The sequence below is a fragment of the Schistocerca cancellata genome, chromosome 1 (genome assembly GCF_023864275.1).
Source record: "Schistocerca cancellata isolate TAMUIC-IGC-003103 chromosome 1, iqSchCanc2.1, whole genome shotgun sequence".
Classification (NCBI taxonomy): Eukaryota; Metazoa; Arthropoda; class Insecta; order Orthoptera; family Acrididae; genus Schistocerca; species Schistocerca cancellata.
Window position 1 is genome coordinate 1285234598 of NC_064626.1, and position 20299 is coordinate 1285254896.

Here is a 20299-nt window from a genome sequence, read left to right on the forward strand (position 1 = left end):
TTGGTGTAAGGAGCGTAAACATTGGACGATTGAACAGTGCAAAAACGTTGTATGGAGTGGCGAATCGTGGTACACAATGTGGCGATCCGATGACAGGCTGTGAGTATGATGAATGCCCGGTGAACATCATCTGCCAGCGTGTGTCCTGCCAACAGTAAAATTCGGAGGCGGTGGTGTTACGATGTGGTCGTATTTTACATGGAAGGGGCTTGCACCATTTGTTATTTTAGGTGGGACTATCATAGCACAAGCCTGCATTGATGTTTTAAGCACCTTCTTGCTTCCCACTGACGAAGAGCAATTCGGGGATTGCGATTGCATCTTTCAACACGATAGAGCACCTGTTTGTAATACACGGCCTGTGGCGGAGTAGTTACACGACAATAACATGCCTGTAATGGACTGGCCTGCACAGAATCCTGACCTGTGATGTTTTGACGCCGACTTCGTGCCAGGCCTCGCCGACCGACATCGTACATCTCCCATTCCCCAAGAAACCTTCCAGTACCCGATTGAACGTATGACTGCGAGAGTAGAAGCTGTCATCAAGGCTAAGGGTGGGCCAACACCGTATCGAATTCCAGCATTACCGATGGAGGGCGCCACGAACTTGTAAGTCACTTTCAGTCAGGTGTCCGGATACTTTTGATCACATAGTGTATCATGGCGACTCCCACACTATGACAGTGTTTTACTTCCCTCATTAAGTATCCCTGCGACATGCAAATTAGATATGAGCTCCGACAATTAGCTACTCGACGTTACACATTTCTTTATTTTTGCCTCTTGTATCATATCGTCAGCGCTCAAGCTACTTCAGTCTGCCTCGCATACAGAGAACTAACTTAGTTAGTCGATACCAAACTGCCTAGGAATACAAAACATTTTATCTAATTCCATATTATCAGAAAGTTTCTGCAGACCTACAAGGTAGATAATACGGGCAGAGAGACGCATTTCTTGTGCCTTGGAGAAGCGTGGGCCAGATCAAAGGGGGCAAGTTTTTCTGCGTGCCGAAGTCTAGCTACCGCATTATTATTCCCTCGTCGACCCAAGCCGCTGCGGAATTAGTAACGGGAGATTAACTCCTGCAAAGTTGCAAATCCATAGACCAAAGTTCTCGGCACCCTATGTTGGCCATACTATCGGGAGGTCACAGGAGGGAGCGAGAGGGAGAGGGAGAGGGAGAGAGAGAGAGAGAGAGAGAGAGAGAGAGGAGAGTGAGAGAGGTGGTAAATAAGCGCCGATACTTGATCACGAAACAAAAATTACCGAAGCAAGGCACTGAACAGCACGCAAGCCTCTTACAGATTCGCCGTTCTTCGTGTTTCTATACAAGTCTAGTAGAATTGGCAGTGGCGGATGAAAGTCAGAAAAAAAATGCAAAACACAGGCACTTTGTAGCTGTAATCGAAGGCACGTGACATCTGTGAACGAAATGAACATTACTATCGACCACGTGCATTCCTTCGTGCTTGATGTCTCCCACTAAGGCGATGGTATCTTTCACCACGATTTTAACTGCCGTATAACAAGGCCGTACGGAAGACATCTGGGTTGCTGTCGGGGGGGGGGGGGGGGGGGACACTTGTGGGAGAGACAGCTGTGAGGAGACCCGGCCAAACAGGTACCGTGCGATCTACAGGGGCACACCAAACAGGTTGCGCGTCGCAGTTCAGTACTGCTGTGGATTTAGCGGAATATACCAACAATGAAGGTGTAAGTTACTGGCGGTGCGTAAACGTAAACAAGAAGTGTAAAGAAAGACTAACTACCAGAAGCAACTTAGTGTTAGGTGAAGGCAGCCATACATGTATTCCGGACGTCGCGGTTAATGAAGTGCGAAAATACGTGGCAAACGCCAAAAGGCGTGCAAAAGAAACGGACACTTCAGTTTCTTCTGTTTACGCCGAAGAAGTAGGGCCGCTGTTCAATCAAAGATACGACATTGTCACATCACCGCCGTCACACAGGAGTGCAAAACGATCGCTGTAACGCATCAGGCAAAAAAACATGGGATCTACACAAGATCCGATGCTGCAGGAATATTTCTGCAAGAACATCATTTGCTAATGAATGATGGGAGCAAAGTTCTACTTGCAGATGACAACAGAGTACCAAATGATAGGATATTGGTGTTCGCCAGCGAAAGGGGAAAATCCTGTTTAACAGACTGCAATTCGTTCTTTGTCGATGGAACGTTCAAAAGCTCCAGCAAGCAGTTTGGACAGTTATTTACCGACATTTCTAGTTCTGAGGAGGAAAGAAGCACAGTTCCAACCGTGTACGCCTTGCTAACCAATAAAAAGCGAGAAACGTACGATCGCTTCTTCACAGCTGTTAAGAGCAACGTACCTGGATGGAATCATACAGCTATCATGATGGATTTTGAAGCTGCAGTCATCGAATCAGTAACACATTTGTTTCCTGATGCAAATATTAATGGCGGCAACTACCATTTCAACCAGTGCTTGTGGAGGCAAGTGCACAATTGCAGCCTTGTTGATGCCTACAAGGAAAACGAAGGAATTCGTTTTCACATAAGATTTTGTTCCGCTCTGGCTCACATTCCACTGGACATGTTAGATGATGGATGGCTATGGATTCAGGAGAGCACGCCAGATAACGAAAAACTGCAGGATTTTTACGACTCTTTTGTTGAACAATGGCTGGATAATAACGACATGCCAAGGGATATATGGAACTGCGCAGGAAGGCGTCACCGCACCGACAATGTTTCAGGATGGAATCGGAGGGTAAATACTTTAATTGTTCATCCAAATTTTTACTCCTTAGTAAAAATTCTCAGAGAGGACACAGAATAGACTATCATGGGCACCAATCTGACCGACTAGTGTTAAATCTAGTTGGGAAAAGAAGAAAGAAGTCCGCAATTAAGACAGATGAGATAGTTTCTGAGTCCCTCACGAGACTCCAAATTGACGGCAATATAAAATCATTTCTTACTTGCCTGGCCTATACACAGAAATTACAATGAAAAGGAAATGGCTGAAGCTACAGCAATACCTGTAAATATTGAAAAGGGGTTAAGTTCACGCCGATCACCCTATTGTAAAAATTGTAAATAAATAATCATCCCGTAAATATTGTAAATAAATATAATGGGGGACGCAGAGAGACTACCTCCTCGTGGCGTTCCCTGGACACGACACAAAGTCGTCTAAATGTCTTTTGCAAATTATAAAAGATTCACTAATGAAGTATGAAAAGTCATAGCTTTTCTAACAGTCACAATTACCATTTATGTGTAGAGAATTTTAGAAAGAATGTCTCTTTGAGTGGACGATGAATACAGCTTGTTTCAATGCATAAATTGCATCCTTAACGCTAATTGCTAGCAGGACTCACATTAGACCTCAGCACACTTCCCTGCGTGGTACGGGAAACTTGAGGTTTATTTCGAAATAATTAAAGAAAAAAGTTTCTACTGAGACCCAAATTCTTTAGTTGGCTTCTCTTAATATACGGTAAAAGGTTGCCGCTCCTATCACACCAAATTTTGGGTGAGGGGTTGAAAGATGGAAAACATTTTCCGTTTCTATAGTTTCTGTAAAATGCATCGTTAAGTATGAGGTTGAGCGAAAATTATGACCTAAGTAAGATTAATCAGAACAAAAATTCCAATGAAAAAGGTCTTACGCATAACTGTGCTGCAACTAATGGTTGACATGATATCGTGGGGGCAAAATCAGCTCTGATTTCTAATCTGACTAAGGCCACTCTTCCTTGCCCAAAAAAATTCTAAAATAATGTAACGTGGCTGCACTGGAGGAGTGTGGATGTCCCTCGGCAGCTGCCCGGGCCGGCACAAGCCGAGCGCCCAGCCACACCAAGCGGCAGCAGGCGGTGGCCGAGCGGGTAGTGGCGCAGCATTTTCGACACACCCTGTGCCGGTCCCTCAGTATCCCGGATTTCTCACAAGTGTCCCCACGTTCGAGTTTCTCATAAGTGTCTCTTCTCACGAGTGTCCACAACTGGAAGCGATGTCATGCTTGTAGATTAGTCTTGCATTAGTTCCAAATGGGAGTGCGTCATCTTTATAAGATTTCATTAGCAGAACACGGTGCGATTGCGAGCTGTGTTCTAGTTTCGGGCTTGCTGCATGTTATAGGATTACAGCGACACCATGGTAACAACTTATCTCATGGCAGCTTTTGCCATGATGTTAGTTAAATCCAAGTTTTTTTTTTATTTTTTATTTTTTTTTTTTTTTTTAAGTCTCGGCCGCGTCCGCTGCCGCGCCTGTACTCCCACATCCCACCCGCTCTCCATCCCTCCACAATCCATACCCTTGCCAAGGTGCCTTCGGCCAACTCCCCCTCCCTGATGATGCCCTCATCCCCTCCATCTACCCCTCCCACCAGCTTTGATCCTCCCCTTCCTCCCCCTGTGTTTTCCCCCCAGGGCACCCTCTTTCCCTTCTCTCCCTCCTCTCTTCCTCTCTCCCTCCCCTCTTCCCTTTGGCAGGCCCCCAGCTCTGTCCTATGAAGAGAGCATCTTCGTGCGCCGGAGATCGTCGCCAGTGCCCGTGTTTGTCTTCGCCGTTGGTGCTTCAGTGTCTCTCCGTTTGTACTGATCGTTTTTATCCAAACAGTGCGCCCATGGATGGCTTCATTTCTTTTGCAATGTCTGTCTCCCGTTTTTATCCACCATGTTTGTTTGTTTTTCTGTCTTTCTGTTTACTGTATGTGTTCTCTATGGCCGAAGAGCGGCATAGATAGGCCGCTGCCGGCCTATCTTTTTTGGTAAAGGTTTCAAAACAAGAATAAAGAAAAAAATAATAATTTTCAGACCCCCCTTCCATCCTGTTTTTCACCGCCTGCCCCCTAGTTGACTCCCCTCTCTCCCCCGAGTCCTTTTGCATTCCCCTACTCTGCCTTCCCCACTCCATCTCGCATCCGCCTGCCCCCTCCCCCCTTTTGTGTGTCTTCTCCCTCCATCGGTTCCTCTCCTTTTTTGCTTCTTCCTCTCCTCCCCCCATATTCTTCCGCTCATCTGTCCGGGTCCTCCCGCCACCCCTCCCCTAATCTGCCTTAAGCTGTGGTGTGTCATCTTCGTGTCTACTCTTTAGTGCAGCGTTAAGTGAGTGTAAAGTGTTGTGCTTTTTTGAGTGTTGCGAACAGAAACCGTACTGTCGCTAGGTGTGATTTTTTGTCCCTTACGAACAGAAACAAGACTGTCGCCGTGTTTTTTAATTGTCTGTCTGCTATTGTACCTGTCTACTCACTGTGTGTCTTAATTAGCATAACCAACCCTTTGTTCTTATATTTTAACTTCCACAACTTTCTGCCATTTCACAGTTTTAAAAAGTCGCCGTTTTTATCACCTTCCGCGCGGGGTAGCCGTGCGGACTGGGGAGCCATGCCACGGTTCTCGCGGCTGCCTCCGTCGGAGGTTGGACTCCCTTGGGCATGGCTGTTTCTGTTGTCCTTAGCGTAAATTAGCTTAAGTAGTGTGTAAACCTAGGCACCGATGACCTCAGCAGTTTGGTCCCACAGAACTTATCACAATTTTTATCGCCTTTTGTTCTTGTTCATTATCTTCTTATTATGCTTTTAACTATCCTGTAGGCTGAAGAGCGGCGTACTAAGCTGCTGCCAGCCCGCCCCCCGTTTGGGGGGAATCGAAACTCAATAAAGAAAAAATAAATTTGCAAAATGATCGTTGCATCACTGCAGGGCGTAGCGCAAGAGAACAGAATATCTTTCATTCCGATGCAGGTTTCATCTACACTGCCATAAGCTGTGAAAAGACCAAAAATTGTCAAAACGTCTTGCGACCCGTTTCTGCTGCCTTTGCTCTAATTACTGGTTTTAGTGTATTTTTCGAATATTTGAAAGAAATGTGGTTGCAATTATTAATGCAATTTTCGAGGTTTGTTATTACATTTCAAAATGACGACTAAATGCATGCAACCATTTAACATTTTTATTGTTTTAGTCACTGTGGCATGACGAACGTGTGTGGTGTCAAACAAATATTTTAAATTTCATTCAGTCACACTCTTTTATGACAGTTATGTCGATCTCCAAAAAGTTTTCATGAATCACTTTAGGAAAACGTCGCCATGAAACAACCCAAGACCAATCTTTGTCTCTATTCTGGTTTAGTGCCAGGTTTATGGGGTGCGACAATAAGGTAATGAGACTGATGTGAAAAAAAAATGTTGCTTACCGTTTTAGTCAAGTTTAGTGTTGTCTCCTCCAAAGTAGTTCCCTTCTGATTGCACACACTTTTTCCAGCGCTTCTGCCATTGATGGTAACTTAATGGAAGTCATCTTCTGTAATATCCTCCAAGACCCTCGTCACAGCTTTTTGGACATCTTGTGTTGTTTGAAAATGGTGTCCCTTGACCGCCGTTTTGACTCTTGGAAATAGAAAAAAAATCGCACGGAGCGGTATCTGGTGAATAAGGTGGCTGTGGTAGTACTGAGATTTGTTTTGAGGTTAAAAATTGCTCTACTGACAGAGCAGTATGGGACGGCGCATTATCGTGATGCAGAATCCAATAATCAGCAGTGTTGGCACGGACACGAAGAACTCTTTTACGAAGTCTTTCTAAAATTTCTTTGTAGTAATGTTGGTTAACTGTTTGTCCAGGAGGCACCCACTCTTTACGAACAATTCCCTTGAAATCAAAGAAGCACAAAAGCATGCATTTCACTTTTGAATTTGACATGCGAGCTTTTTTCGGTCTGGGTGAACTCTTTGAGCACCATTGGGAACTTTGGCGTTTTGTCTCTGTATCGTACTGAAAAAAACAACTTTCATCACCAGTGGTAACACGCTCAACAATTCTGGATTGATTCCCGTTTGCTATAACAGGTCGGCTGCCACATTTTTCCGTGTTTCTCGCTGTTGCGGTGTGAGATTTTTGGGGACCATTTTTGCACAAATCTTTCTCATACCAAGATATTCAGTTATTATTAGACGAACCTTTTACAGAGTGATGTTCAGTTCTTCTGCAATCATTTACACGGATAATCTTCGATCAGATCGTACGAGTTCAAGCACTCTCGCCAAGTTGACATCCGTCCGTGAGGTTGATGGTCGTCCACTGCGGCCTTCATCTTCAACATTCGTTCTGCCTTCACTAAACATTTTATGCCAACGAAAAACTTGAGCTCTTGACATAACCTCCTCTCCAAAAGCCTTCTGAAGCTTACCGTAAGTTCTCGTCGCGTTTTCACCCAATTTAACGCAAAAAGAAATGGCATGCCGTTGCGCAATATTATGCGGTTCCATTTCCGTAAAGAGAGACACAAACACTTTTTACAGCACAACTCACGACTGAGCAGTTGCATCGATGTGCCGCTTGGACTAGAAGCAGCTTATAGACCAAGGTCAAAGATATTGTGCCTACGCAAGCCTGCCACATCTTGCAAAGAAAATCAGTCTCATTACTTTATTGTCGCACCTCTTATAGTCGCTTTGTCGTTGACAGTCACCGTATGAGACCATCTTTACATACCAGAATGTAGCAGACACGAATCATTACACTACGCTTCCCCGCGTGAGGCACAATGCAGACTGATGCTGGTGCCGTATAAACTGGCAGCGCAGTTAATACACAGCCCGTCAACCGAGCTGGAGTGTAGCTCTTTTTTTGGAGAGAGACAGACGGACAGACGAGAACAAGTATCAGAATTAAGAAGCACAGTAGAAGCAGCAGGTTGACGCCGCTGTGAGCGGGCAATGGCGTGCCGTGGCGCGCTGCGCAGGTGAGTCGCGTTATTCCGCGCAACGGAGCGGCGCACGCGATTACGTCGCGCTGAGCATTAATTAGCGCAGGCCACACTGGGATGGCTGCGCGCACACTACGAACAACGGCCCAATCCACCCCACTAAAACTACTGCCTCTATCTGAATGCCGCGTGTCCCCCTACACCGACGAGTAGAAGATTTTCGATATTCTACCTGCTTCAGTTCCTAATTTCATCTCAGCGCTTCGTGGGTAGGCTCCGTCCACGTCACCACTAACGCGTGCTTACCCTTCCGCAAAGTAAACCGTCTTGCTCTCACAGTGACCTGCTCAGGTTTAACACAAATAAAAGCTACACACTTTCTACGAATAAAGTAATCGTCTCGTTTTTCTGCTTGTTTGAAATAAAATGATTGTCATTAATTTTAAGTATTTGTATAAAGTATGTTAGATTGTGAAGTTGCTTGCTTTTAAAAATCCAGTTTTGAATATACAGTGTGTTTCACAAAGGACTTTACAACTCTGAAAATTCACATAAAAAAATCATAGTACCTACAGAGGTGATTTTAGTATCGATTTCTAAGGAAATACATAAAGGTTGGTCTCACGTAGTTCGCTAGTGGCTAATCGCACCGTATTGGACGCTAGCGGCAGTTGGGTTGAAGATGACTGCCTTCATTGTACCCGTGCGTGCTAGCTGTGTATTTTGGTTTGAAGAATCGAAGTCGGCGACATGAGTTCAGCGGAATTTCCGTACCGAGTACGTTAAAGAGCCTCCTAGTAGGTCTACAGTTTATGAGTGTTATAAATGTTTTGAAGAAACGGGTTACTCGGTAAGACACGAGAGATCATCAGGTGGTCCGAGCACACCTGACGACGTCGTCGTGCGAGTGAGACAACGTTTTGTCAGCAGCCCTACGAAATCGACCCGGCGTGCGTCTCGCGAAGTGCAAATCCCTCGTACGACTGTTTGGCGGGTGTTGAGAAACCGTTTGCATTTGAAACCGTACTGATTGACGATCGTACAAGCAATAAAAGGCACTGACAAAATTGCTCGCAACAACTGCTGTGCGGATATGTTAAATCGATTACATGAGATTGAATATTTCTTCGACAAAATCATCTTTTCTGACGAGTCGACTTTTCACTTAAGTGACAAGGTTAATACACACTACTGTAGGATTTGGGGCAGCGAAAATCCACATAAAACATTGCAAGAACTTCGACATAGCCCTAAACTAAATGTTTTTTGTGCATTGAGCAAGAACAAAGTGTCCGGTCCCTTTTTTCCTTGAGAAAACCATTCACGGGACAGTGTACCTGGATATGTTACAACAGTTTTTGATACCATAGATCGATGAGGATGAGCAAGAACGAAATGTTTACTTCATGCAAGATGGTGCGCCAACCCACTACCTGGCTGACGTCCGGGACTTTCCCAGCGACCACTTTCTCAGGTCAGTGGATTGGCCGTGATGCGCCAGCTACATGACCCCCACGTTCCCCACACCTGACACAACTCGACTTTTTTTATGGGTATTAACAAAGGATATCGTGTTTGTACCTCCTGTGCCGGCTTCTCTACTGCAACTTAGAGCAATAATTTACTACGCCATTGGACGAGTTGCACCTGCGATGCTACAGCGAGTTTCGGAAGAAATTGACTTACGATGGGATGTGTGCAGGACAACAAACGGATGTCATACAACATCTTTAGTTTAAAGTAAAAAAACGTGATGCGTTTCCCAGCTCTACATCCCCTTTCAATAAATTTATATGAATTTTTAAAGTTTTAAAGTCCTTTTTGAAACACCCTGCACAGTTGTCGCTGGTACTTTTTTCATGTCTGATAGATCTAACTGTGATGTAACTACACTGCGAGAGACAGAGAAGACAGACGGGGAATCACGTGCCGCAGGGGAAGTCAGCGAGGCTCGGCGAGCAGAGAGCGTGCGGAGGACGTTCTGGACGGCACCGCTTCATCTGACTAAGAGCGCCAAAATCTTTTGTTTTAGTTTTGTTTTAGTCATATCATGTTCCGTAGATCATTTTCCCGATTATTTTATCGATATGATGTGGAGCAAGTCAGATTACGAGGTATATATACACACATGAATAATGCTAATATTAATATTACTGAAATTTTTAGTTCTACACATGCAACTACATTAAGAGGTACATTTTTTTACCACTTCTGAAACAGAAACTCGTCCATGGACTAGAAGGAGTTGTCCAAAAGAAATGATTTTAAGCTAGATTTAAAAGTTGATCTGCGCCTGCCAGACACTTTATGTTGTTGGGCAAATGATCAAAGATTTTTGTTGCTGAATAATGTACTCCTTTTTGAGCAACTGACAGCTTCAATAACGGATAGGAAAGGTCGTTTTTCCCTGTACTCCTTGAAAAGATGCCTACATGACGTCCTTGGTTGAACACCGCTAATTATTCTCACTTCTCTCTTGCTGCTTTCTTGTCATGAAACTGGTGGAAGGGCTCAACATTTAAGCTACGCAGAGGCGCACTGGCTGGAAGAATGTGGCCACTATGAAATGTCGTTGACGTCGCCAACTGTTCCTGTTGTCAGCTTTAGACACGCCTCGCCCTCACAGAAGACTTACGGCCGCGCACCCCGCGCACATCATCGCAGCGAATGCTACTCTGACTTCATTAGTTTTGTAAAAGGAGAAGACCAGTGCATTTATTTCTGTATTAACATACTAATTAAATGAACTTTTGCTAATCAGTTTTTAAACGCAATCATACTGCCCATAAGAGGTCCCTCATCTCGTCCTTAAATGTACTGAATATCATATTAAAGTCTCCGATGAGAGAGATATATTTCAAAAAAATTAATAATAGAAATAACTGATATAGAGGAATTCGGCCTTCTTGTAAATAAAATAGAGAATATCTAACAAACCAATAGTCATAGAGACATATGTAAATGTATGTTTGTCGTGAAACTTCCTGGCAGATTAAAACTGTGTGCCGGACCGAGACTCGAACTCGGGACCTTTGCTTTGTGGGCAAGTGCTCTACCAACTTTTTTTATTATCTCAATTTGTTCGTTTTCGTTAGTTGTATCTGGTCTGGGCGGACGTCGAAAGACACCCGTTTCAGTTCTTTGTTGATCCATTAACTCAGTGTTTTTTTTTTTTTTTTTTTTTTTTCCCCAGAGAGAAGCTAGCCCTCTGACCGAACACGCTGAGCTACCGTGCCGGCGTCAACTGAGCTACCCAAGCACGACTCACGCCCCGTCCTCACAGCTTCAAGTCCGCCAGTACCTCGTCTCCCTATGTTTATCATGATTGTCTGGGTTGGAGTAAAATGGTATTCTATCAACGTTTTATGTTCCTGTCACTAATATTGAAAGAAAATAATCATTACCCAATGTGCTTCTTCATACAAATGGGTGTGCAGGCTATTTACAAACAGTATAGATTACTGTGAGGTGTCATTGAATTGATTAAAATGTTCAGTTTAATCATGACATTGAAATTATAAAATTATGCATAAAAATTAATTAAAGAATATTTTGTTTCTCTGAAAATTTCTTTATGGTGTCATTAAAGTAATTATCGCTGTCGGTTAACATGACCTTACGTACACCAAAGTCGGCTTAATAATATTCTTTGCTTAGAATAAAAGTACGATAAAATTAGTTTTAAGAATAATTACGTAAACCGATTGTCGATTACTTTGGACCGGCGACATTGACATTGAGTACAAAGATTTCCTCGAGTTTATGTGTGGCTTATGCTTGACTACTGTTCTCGATATTTATACCTCTCTGAAGCGTTGATTTAGCCTTATCCTTAGGGAAAACCACGATTAAATATTAACTCAGTGTGGTTAAATAGAAAGAGTAAGGAGAATTATAAGGTATACTAAGATGTGTAGTATCTATTTCAGTTTTATTTAGATCTGTGGAATTATCATTCATAATTTTTTTATAATGCTCTTATACGATTCCTGTTCATATCGATCAACAAACAATCGCCAGTGCTAGTCCATACTGCAGAGATTATTTTAGCGTTTATTCCATCTTTTGCGACTCCTCTTCTGAGTTGGGATCATGTAGAGAGCAGCACTAAATCTGCTTCTCCTTTGATTGCTCTTCTTGTACGAGTGAACGATTGGACTGTCGATTTAGGATTTGAGTTTTGAATTTGTTTATATTTCAGGAAAACACACGCCATGTCATTATAAAAAGGGTAAACAAGAAATTCGTTGTTATTTTTAGTTATCTAAATCTACATATGTAGTCGGCAAGCCACCGTGTGGTACGTGGCGGAGTGTACCTTCAACCACTACTGGTCGTTTCCTTTCCAGCTCCGGCCACAAACAGAGCGAGGGAAAAACACTATCTGTACGCCTCCGCATGACTCCTAATTTCTCTTTTCTGATCTTTGTGGTGCTTACACGGAATGTACGTTGGCGGCAGTAGAATAGTTCTGCAGTCAGCCTCATATGCCGGTTCCCTTAATTTTCTCAACGGCGCTTCCGAAAAGAACGTCGCCTTCCTCGAGTGATTCCGTAACACTCGCGTGTTGATCGAACCTACAGGTAACAAATATTAGGAGACCCTCTTAATTCCTTCGGTGTCTTCCTTTAATCCGGCCTGTCGATGTAATCCATATTTGTGAAAGATTCTCTTATAGGGTTGAGATAATTATCTAAAGACGACCGCTGCTGCGAGGGAGGTTATATAGTCATCCTCGCCTGCCAGCGGAATTAAATCAAACGCACCTGAATCATACTTGGAGATGAACCTACGACAGTACTACTGACTATCGGTCGTTCTGCAATATTGAAAAAAGAGATTTCTTTTATTACATTCAGTTAATATTCTATTACCCGATCATATGACGAAACATTACAGAAACAAGTAAAATAGTAGACTCTATGCCAGTGTGGGTCGTCGTCTTTCATCCGACACACAGTTCGGATATGCTATGTTGAAAACCATTAACATACAGGACACAGCCAACCTCAGAAATCGGTAGTGGCAGAGCATCGTCCCAACACTGAAGCCATATTACACAAGAAATCACGAACATTTCAACACAGTGATTTTCACGAACTTGTTTTCATACTGCGGCTTTTCTGTCAGTCAATACTAACTTTATCCCGAAATATGTCTAGGTCGCGCGAGAAGCAAATCATCTAATTATAGGAATGGCTGTTGTTGCTGCTAATGATAACAGTGATGAAGATGGCTGTCTAAGAGAGAGCTGATTGTACGACGATCAGCTGAGGGGTATCGGGTTAGGCGCATTTTAATATCCGGAATTCCGTGATGAAAGTGCCCCGGTGGAGGGTGGTGTTCTGTATTCCACAGGTCTGGGGCTGCCGGTACGTCGGGAGGGCGGCTTTTGGGGATGCGCAGCGCGCGCCCTCGTCGGCACGCGCGTCACGCACTGGAAGCCCGCCCCCGCAGATTGCGTGCCGCCCCCGCAGGTGGCGTTTTAATGGGCAGCGGCGGCGCAGGCCGGAAGGCGGCGACACCGTGCTGCTGGAGTCCAGTCCTCTGGAGTCCGGAGCTGCCGCGAACGCCGCTCTGCTCCACTGCGGACGCAGGCCGTCTGCCTGCGCCCAACCCCCCCGAGGCGATTGTTGCGCAAAACAGACAAAAAACTCTTGCAGACCTTCACATAAAATTATTTACTTTATTTAGAATTTCAGTGTTCTGTGCGTTACATAGGTCGTTGCTTAATACTGGCTCTCCATCTGTCACTGTTCTCTTACCATTATTTTTATCAATATATAACTGAGTTTCAGTTTCCTTTATCTGGCACCTGATATCTTTTCCTCACTCTTCCTCCTTTTCTTTCCACCATTCCTTGTAAAACATCTGTAAATAAGCAAATTTTCTCCTTAGACAGTGCCCTGACCATTCTTTCTTCTTTCTCTTTAAAATTTCCAGTAATAGTTACCCTTTTTTCAATAACACTTCTTAACACTTGTTCATTCTTAATGATTTCTGTCCAACTTATCTCTTCCATCCTCCTCCACATCCACATTTCAAACCCCTTCAACTCATTTCTCATCTTCCACATTTCCGCGCCACTCAAAACCTCACTGCAAACAAAGCATTTAACCGATATTTTTCATCACCCGTCTCTAGTTTTTTATATTCTAGCTCCTTCTTCCTATTGACTCCTTGATTGCTCACAGCAAGACTGTTCGTTTCTTTCTTTTTTTCATTATTTCTCGGGTGTATTTCATATCCTCTTTTATAAAAGTAACTAAATGTTTGAATTATTATAATTGTGTCCTTTCTTAATCTTATAGTCGTCTTCCTTTCCTTTCCACCATATCTATTCTCTTCGTTATCTTACCATTAATTCTCATTCCATACCTTGGCACGCTGTACTTATATCTTCCACCACTTTGCTCAGCCATAGTTAATATTCAACCAAATGCACCACCTCATCAACGAATTTTACACATTCTGTCAATTTATCACAGGTAAGTACACAGCTCTTCCCTTAAACGCACATATTTCTAAAATTATGAAGTTAACACAATTTTTATTTTCAGACACAATCGACAATTTCGACCATGTCAGACGGTCACCCTCAGACCAATGTGCTGCAAAGGTCGATCGTGCATCGCCGCCAACTCTGTGGCATTGCATGGGCCTCCTTTTACAGTACATTGATCTGAGGGATAGTCGTTGATCGCGTACAACTAATTTTGATAAATGTATTTAACTGCCCGAGATTAATCATTATTTTATGTACGTGGACTGTAAATCATCTGCTAACCAGAAGTCTGTTGGTACTTTGTCGTACCGAAGAATCGCAAATGCCAGGTTTGTTCTGTAACAATTAAATGAGACAAACAGGTTCCGATCATGTGAACAGTACTGCCAATGAAATAGTCACCATTTTAACAGTAATTTCCTGTTCTTCAAAGTACCGAAATATTCGAAACCATAAGGCATGCGTCACGAATATCTGTGCGGTCTTCGTGAAGTGGGTGCATCTCGATTCTAAAATTAGCGGCGATTCCTAAGAATTGAAATTTACCTCACGCGGGGATGTTCTTTATTCTTCTTAATACCCTTATTCTCTCTTAATGACTACTTGGAAACCCAAGTCTTTCATTCCTTCGCTCTATGCAATAATTATTCGTTGTGATTGCGTTCAGCGACTTGTTAAATTCAACAACATTCAACAAAAAAACTGTTTCTGAGACGTGCTGGGCCAAGTTCGGCTACTTTGTCATTCTCAAATTAACATACGTAAAAGAACGATAAAAATAAAACTGTGAAACTCGAATTGAAAACAATACCAATGTTTGATACATTGCACGACAAAAATAGTGAAGCACCTGGAAGACAAGGTCGTATGTCAATGAAACTTCGTTCTCGTACAAACGATTCGCCCGTCTCTAAGGTTACATAAGGGGCGTGAACACTATCAGGTGCTGAGCGATTGCTGTGAAGGACACGGAGCAGCTGTGAACCTGTGTCAGACAGCGTTATCAGCAACTGGCAGAGTTCGAATGGGGCCGGCTTGTCGAATCGTACACCACTCAGATCTGTGGGGCTTTCGGAGGTGTCAGTGGGCCGACGTTGAGTTGCATGGGGATGTGGCAGCAGCCACACTCGTCGTCCAGCTTCCAGCACGCTGTGCCTGGTTAGTGACGTGGGCCACGCAGATTCCCAGTGGGCAGGACACTTGTAAATGGGTATTTGCCCGGGAATTTGCCAAAAGCAGTTTTAAATGCCCAAAATCTGGGCATTTATAAAAAAAGTACTTTTTAAAATTTTTACTGCTAGAATGTTGGTACGATACTCCCAATATTAGGAGTTAGTAAGCGGTTTACAATTATACGTATGTCATTCATTGCCTTCATTACTAAGAACGAAAGGAAAGACGAGAGAAGCATGTTTTTCTTTTTTTTTCCCTACTAGCATTCAGACTTGCTGTACCACGGAACGGCGTGTGTTACTGACAGCTGTTTATCATTTGCAATGTCCTTTTTATTTAAATTTTTTGCCAGTTCTTCTCTTCACTCTCTCTCTCTCTCTCTCTCTCTCTCTCTCTCTCTCTCTCTCGTTCTTCTTCTCTTTCCCGTAAGTGCTCGCACGCACACACACACACACACACACACACACACACACACACACACACACACACACATCGTGTTGAACAGCTGTGTAGTGATTAACCAATATAAAAAAAAGTTGCCCTTAGGTCATCGCTTTGTAATTTAATACATTTTATTAGGCGTGTCAAATCTCTGAATATTACCGAAGAATGGTTATTGATAACAAAATTACTACTGAATGTATTAAACAGGTGGCATGTGTTTCTTGTTAATACTGCAGTCTTAAATTTTAAACTGTTTTCAGTGGAAAAAAGTGCTTTATTGTCAGATGTAGCGACATTTGAGACATAGTTTTCTACTCTTTTCCTTTATCTACTTTCGTATATCTGCATTGCTGTGAAGATAAAATGTGAACACAAACATAGAAAAGATTTAATGACAAACAATTGATGCCCAAGACGCTCAAATCGTTCGAGTACAGTACCATTCGATTCCCAGAGAATCAGCGATTCTTGGACTCCGGCAATCATCACTAATTAAAATGAATATGAATAAACGTTTTTGTCTCATTTTTTGCAGTAGTATGGTATAAGTAAAAGTACTATCTACTACACTTTATTTCAAGAATTACTTTTAAACTTGAGTTTTTTTTAATTATGTACTACCCAAAGAACTGACCTCATTAAAAATGTGTAGTTACGTTTACAGTCCAATTTATTTCCCCTGATAACTCTTCCCTAACGCTCAAGCAGCTTTTTCAGTTCCGTTACTCAACCACTGCAGATGCAGTGTTGCAAAACAGCTTTTCCAATTCTGAATGTCAGCTTAAGTTTTTTTTACAAGTGCCGATTATCAGTCTTTTAAATGAGTAAATGCCCGGCCATTCATGAATTTTGGGCATTTGCTCAGGCTTTTATCCTGGGTATCGGCGCCGCCTTATAAATGGTCAGGCATATTACATCGGTGCGTCAGACCACCACAAGGAAGGACCGCCACACCCTTCGGCCCACCGGAACCCCTTCACACCTTCTCCGGCCACCCGAGAACAAATAGCACACTCCCTGCAACATTCTGCGTCTTCCTGCTCAACTGGCCGGAGGCTGGCGGCAACCGGACAAGAGAGTAGCCGCCGTTAACGCCGCAGCACAAACGGCTGCTTCTTGAATGGTACAGTGACAGGGAAGCTTGAACTGCTGATGAATGGTGTCGCATTGTGCTCAGAAATGAGTCGCCTTTCTCCACTATTCCAGATTATCATCATCGGCTAGTGTGGCTAAAGCTTAGGAAGAGGTTCCACTCTTCCGTTGCTGGGGTGTTGTTGTTTCTCGGTGTGCCGAGTCATCGGATATGACTTCAGTCAGCGGCTGGCAGTGACTGACAGAACAATGGTACGTCACAAACATCCTGCCTCCTCGTGTGACATTTCTGTGTTGCCAGTTGTCAGTATGACATTTCTCGTCTCTCCACGAAATGTCTTCGTGATGCTGAGGTATCCCCGCAGCAGACAAGATCCCCCGATCTGGCCCCGACAGCAGATTTCTAGGACCAGCTTGGACATCAACTATACCGCAGTGTCAATATCCGTGACATCGAGGATCAGTTATAAAAATTGCGAGTTAGGTTAGCTCGGGAGAGGATTCGAAAGTTTTATGACACCCTCCCCAAACGAAACGGTGCATGCATCCAGGGCAGAGGTGGATGCAACGCCATACTGAAAAGTGGGCTCAAGCAACCTAGTTATTTGTAAATTTGACACGATTCAGTAATCACTCAAATCACATCATATACCGCCTCAACCTGCGAAGTTTCATCTCGTTTCCTCTTTCCCTTCTGGATCATGTATCTTAACCTGTTACAAGCAGATGCTTCATTGTAGACCTGTGAAAATGATCTTCAGTTACTCGTGTTTTGGAATTTAACCCCAAAATCATGTTTTAATTATGGCATTTGTAAGAAGAGTAAATATTTGATATTACTTTAAGGCCCATATTCTCAGCTGTATTTCTATTGTTATTTTACATGAGCTTATTTCAAACTAATAAACTAGTTGAAATTGTCAGAAATAATCTTTCACTCTCCATCAGGATGGACACTGTTTCGAAACTCCCTGCAGATTAGAACTGACTGCGAGATTGGGACTCGAAACCGGGAGCTTGCCTTCTTTTGTGTGGCCGCAGTCTTACACTCCGTGGCTGAGCCATTACTCAACGACATCCTTTGTTCTTGGAGAGCTAACTGTTTAATTCAATAACATTTCTGTGAAATCTGTAGATTACGAGAGAGCTAGGGAAAGAATTGAGACAGTGACAGAGGATCAAATATCGTGCCTGGATAGCTTAGTGGGTAAGGTCACTGTCCGCGAAAGACAATGTACCGGGTTCGGGTCCCGATCCGCCATACAGTTTCAACTTGGCAGGAAGTTTCTAGCCGAAATTGGAAAATTTTGACGTATTAGTGGTTTTTCGGTGAAGAAAAGCTGCTTTCAAACAAAGCCGTTTCATTTCATATGAAATTATTTGTTTCTTCGTTATTTAGTGAAACTCAACAACAGCACCGCCTTCGCAGCTACCTGAGAAAACATGCCCTGGAGTCAGAGTTTCAACCGAAAAGCTCGGTAGCCGAAGTGGCGTCAACTCAAAGGACTAGCCCCAAGGTACAGGTCTACCTGACGGGAGGCCCTAGCCACAAGACATTTCACTTAGCTGGAGCTCTCTTGTAATGATGCAGGCACGAAGTGTCGTGATGAAAGCTTCAGGTACTCACCCTTCTGCTGGAGCCATCCTTTGGCGTCTGGTCCGAGGCGACGGTGCCGAAGATGGTGGGCTGGAACACACAAGAAAACCCGGGTGTCAGGCAGACAGGCAAGCTGGCGGCCAAGCGCGACGAAAGGGTTGCATAGTTCAAGGGACAGCAGACAATACAACACATGGCAGTGAAAATGTTACCATAGAAGGTATCGAGGCAAAGCGCGGTTTTTTAAGACGACGTTCACTGCCTGTTGCACAAACATTCTATGGTTCTCTTCCCGACATAAGTATATAATTTTGGTTACCTTCGTAAATGAATAGGCGTCCGACATGGGTGTATAAGTTTTATTGCATTCTTTTTAACATGTTACGTAAATAAGTTCTTATTTTAAGTAACAAACTGAATCAGTTTTCTTAAAGGATTCCAAAGTTCTGCTTTCAGTATTTCAGATACTATCACAGCCGGCATTCCATTGCTTCAAGGTACAATTTTTTTAAAATTTATATCACTTACGATGTCCAGTATTTGTTAGTGTTTAGCAACTGCAGCGCCCTTTAAGCGCTTGCCTTAGAGTGTAATTCAATTTCTGTTAGCCTTTCCGTTTTATTTCACGCTATAGAAACATTTGCCCATATCGGACCAGATTCAGATTTCCATTTAGTGTTCAGGTTTAGCTCCATTGTCGAAACGGATATTCGACCAGAAAGAGTGGGCTGGTTATCTACGTTGAAAAAACAGAATATTTTAAACATCTCAAGGGGAGAAATACTGGTCAAGTGTCGGAAATATGATGACTGCACAAAACTGAGACGCACTGAGAGATTCGCCAACCATGAAGCCGAAGATGGAACAAATATTTGCCACCAGATTTAGTAAAAAATTTAAGAAACGAATTTCAGGTATTGCTGTATGACAAGAATGCCTTTCAACTCTTTACGGTACAGTTAAAGCTAAGACATGAAGGTTGCCACCAATAAGAGGATATGACGGCGTCCCAGGAGGAATGGTCATTATTCAGGTATATGACAGGAACGATCATTCGAAGCAAAAAAGACTAGCTAAACAAGAGATATAAAGTGCGTCCATTAACAGCTATGAGCACTTCTTCATCTTAGATGCCGCGAAACAATTGTCTTCTACTGTTAGCTCTTTGCTTTCCATGTTTTTGGAAGAGGTAGTATGAACCATGACAAGAAAAAAATGTCTAGTTAACTTGGACTCTGAAATGCATACCTTAAGAGCTACGAGAACATTTTCAGTAGAGGAGATGTGTTTCACAGTATCGAAGACGAGAAAGTGCTCACAGTTCGTAAGGTATGCGTCTTAGAGCCCATGTCTGCTATTCTTTCTTGCATCGAACGATCATTCCTGTGACAGCCCTGAATGCTGACCACTCCCCCTGGGCCACTCTGTATTACGATTATTGCGGTCAGCAACCCGACGGTAGTACAACGATCGGAAACCGATAGTTACATGGTGACAAAAGTCAAAGTTGATATTTTCTAAAATGAGTATTAAAGAGATCAGTCTGGGATCAATGAGTATTGGGCAGTGAGTTATGGGAGATTAGAAAGAACAGGGAGATCTTACAAACTCTTGAAAGCATTGACCTTAAACCGAATTCCGTTGAGCATAGCGCTACAGCGGACAAGACACTACTCGAAATCCGCGAAGCAGTGCTAGTAGCGCTTTGTTTATAAAATATTTGCCAAACACGACCACCGAGAAAGCCCGAAATATGCTGGCGAGATGAAAGAATTGGAGACG

General features: G+C 43.2%; 1 protein-coding gene across 1 annotated transcript in view; it reads right to left on the reverse strand.

Moving 5' to 3' along the window:
- Nucleotides 1–14180: 14180 nt before the first annotated feature.
- LOC126147901 (uncharacterized) overlaps nt 14181–20299 on the reverse strand; it is a 777970-nt gene continuing 771851 nt past the window's right edge. The window contains exons 7-8 of the mRNA XM_049915724.1: nt 18548–18607; nt 14181–14213 (exon numbers count right to left, since the gene is read on the reverse strand). Of these exons, the coding sequence (XP_049771681.1) occupies nt 14181–14213; nt 18548–18607 (93 nt within the window). The remainder of the gene's footprint in view (nt 14214–18547; nt 18608–20299) is intronic.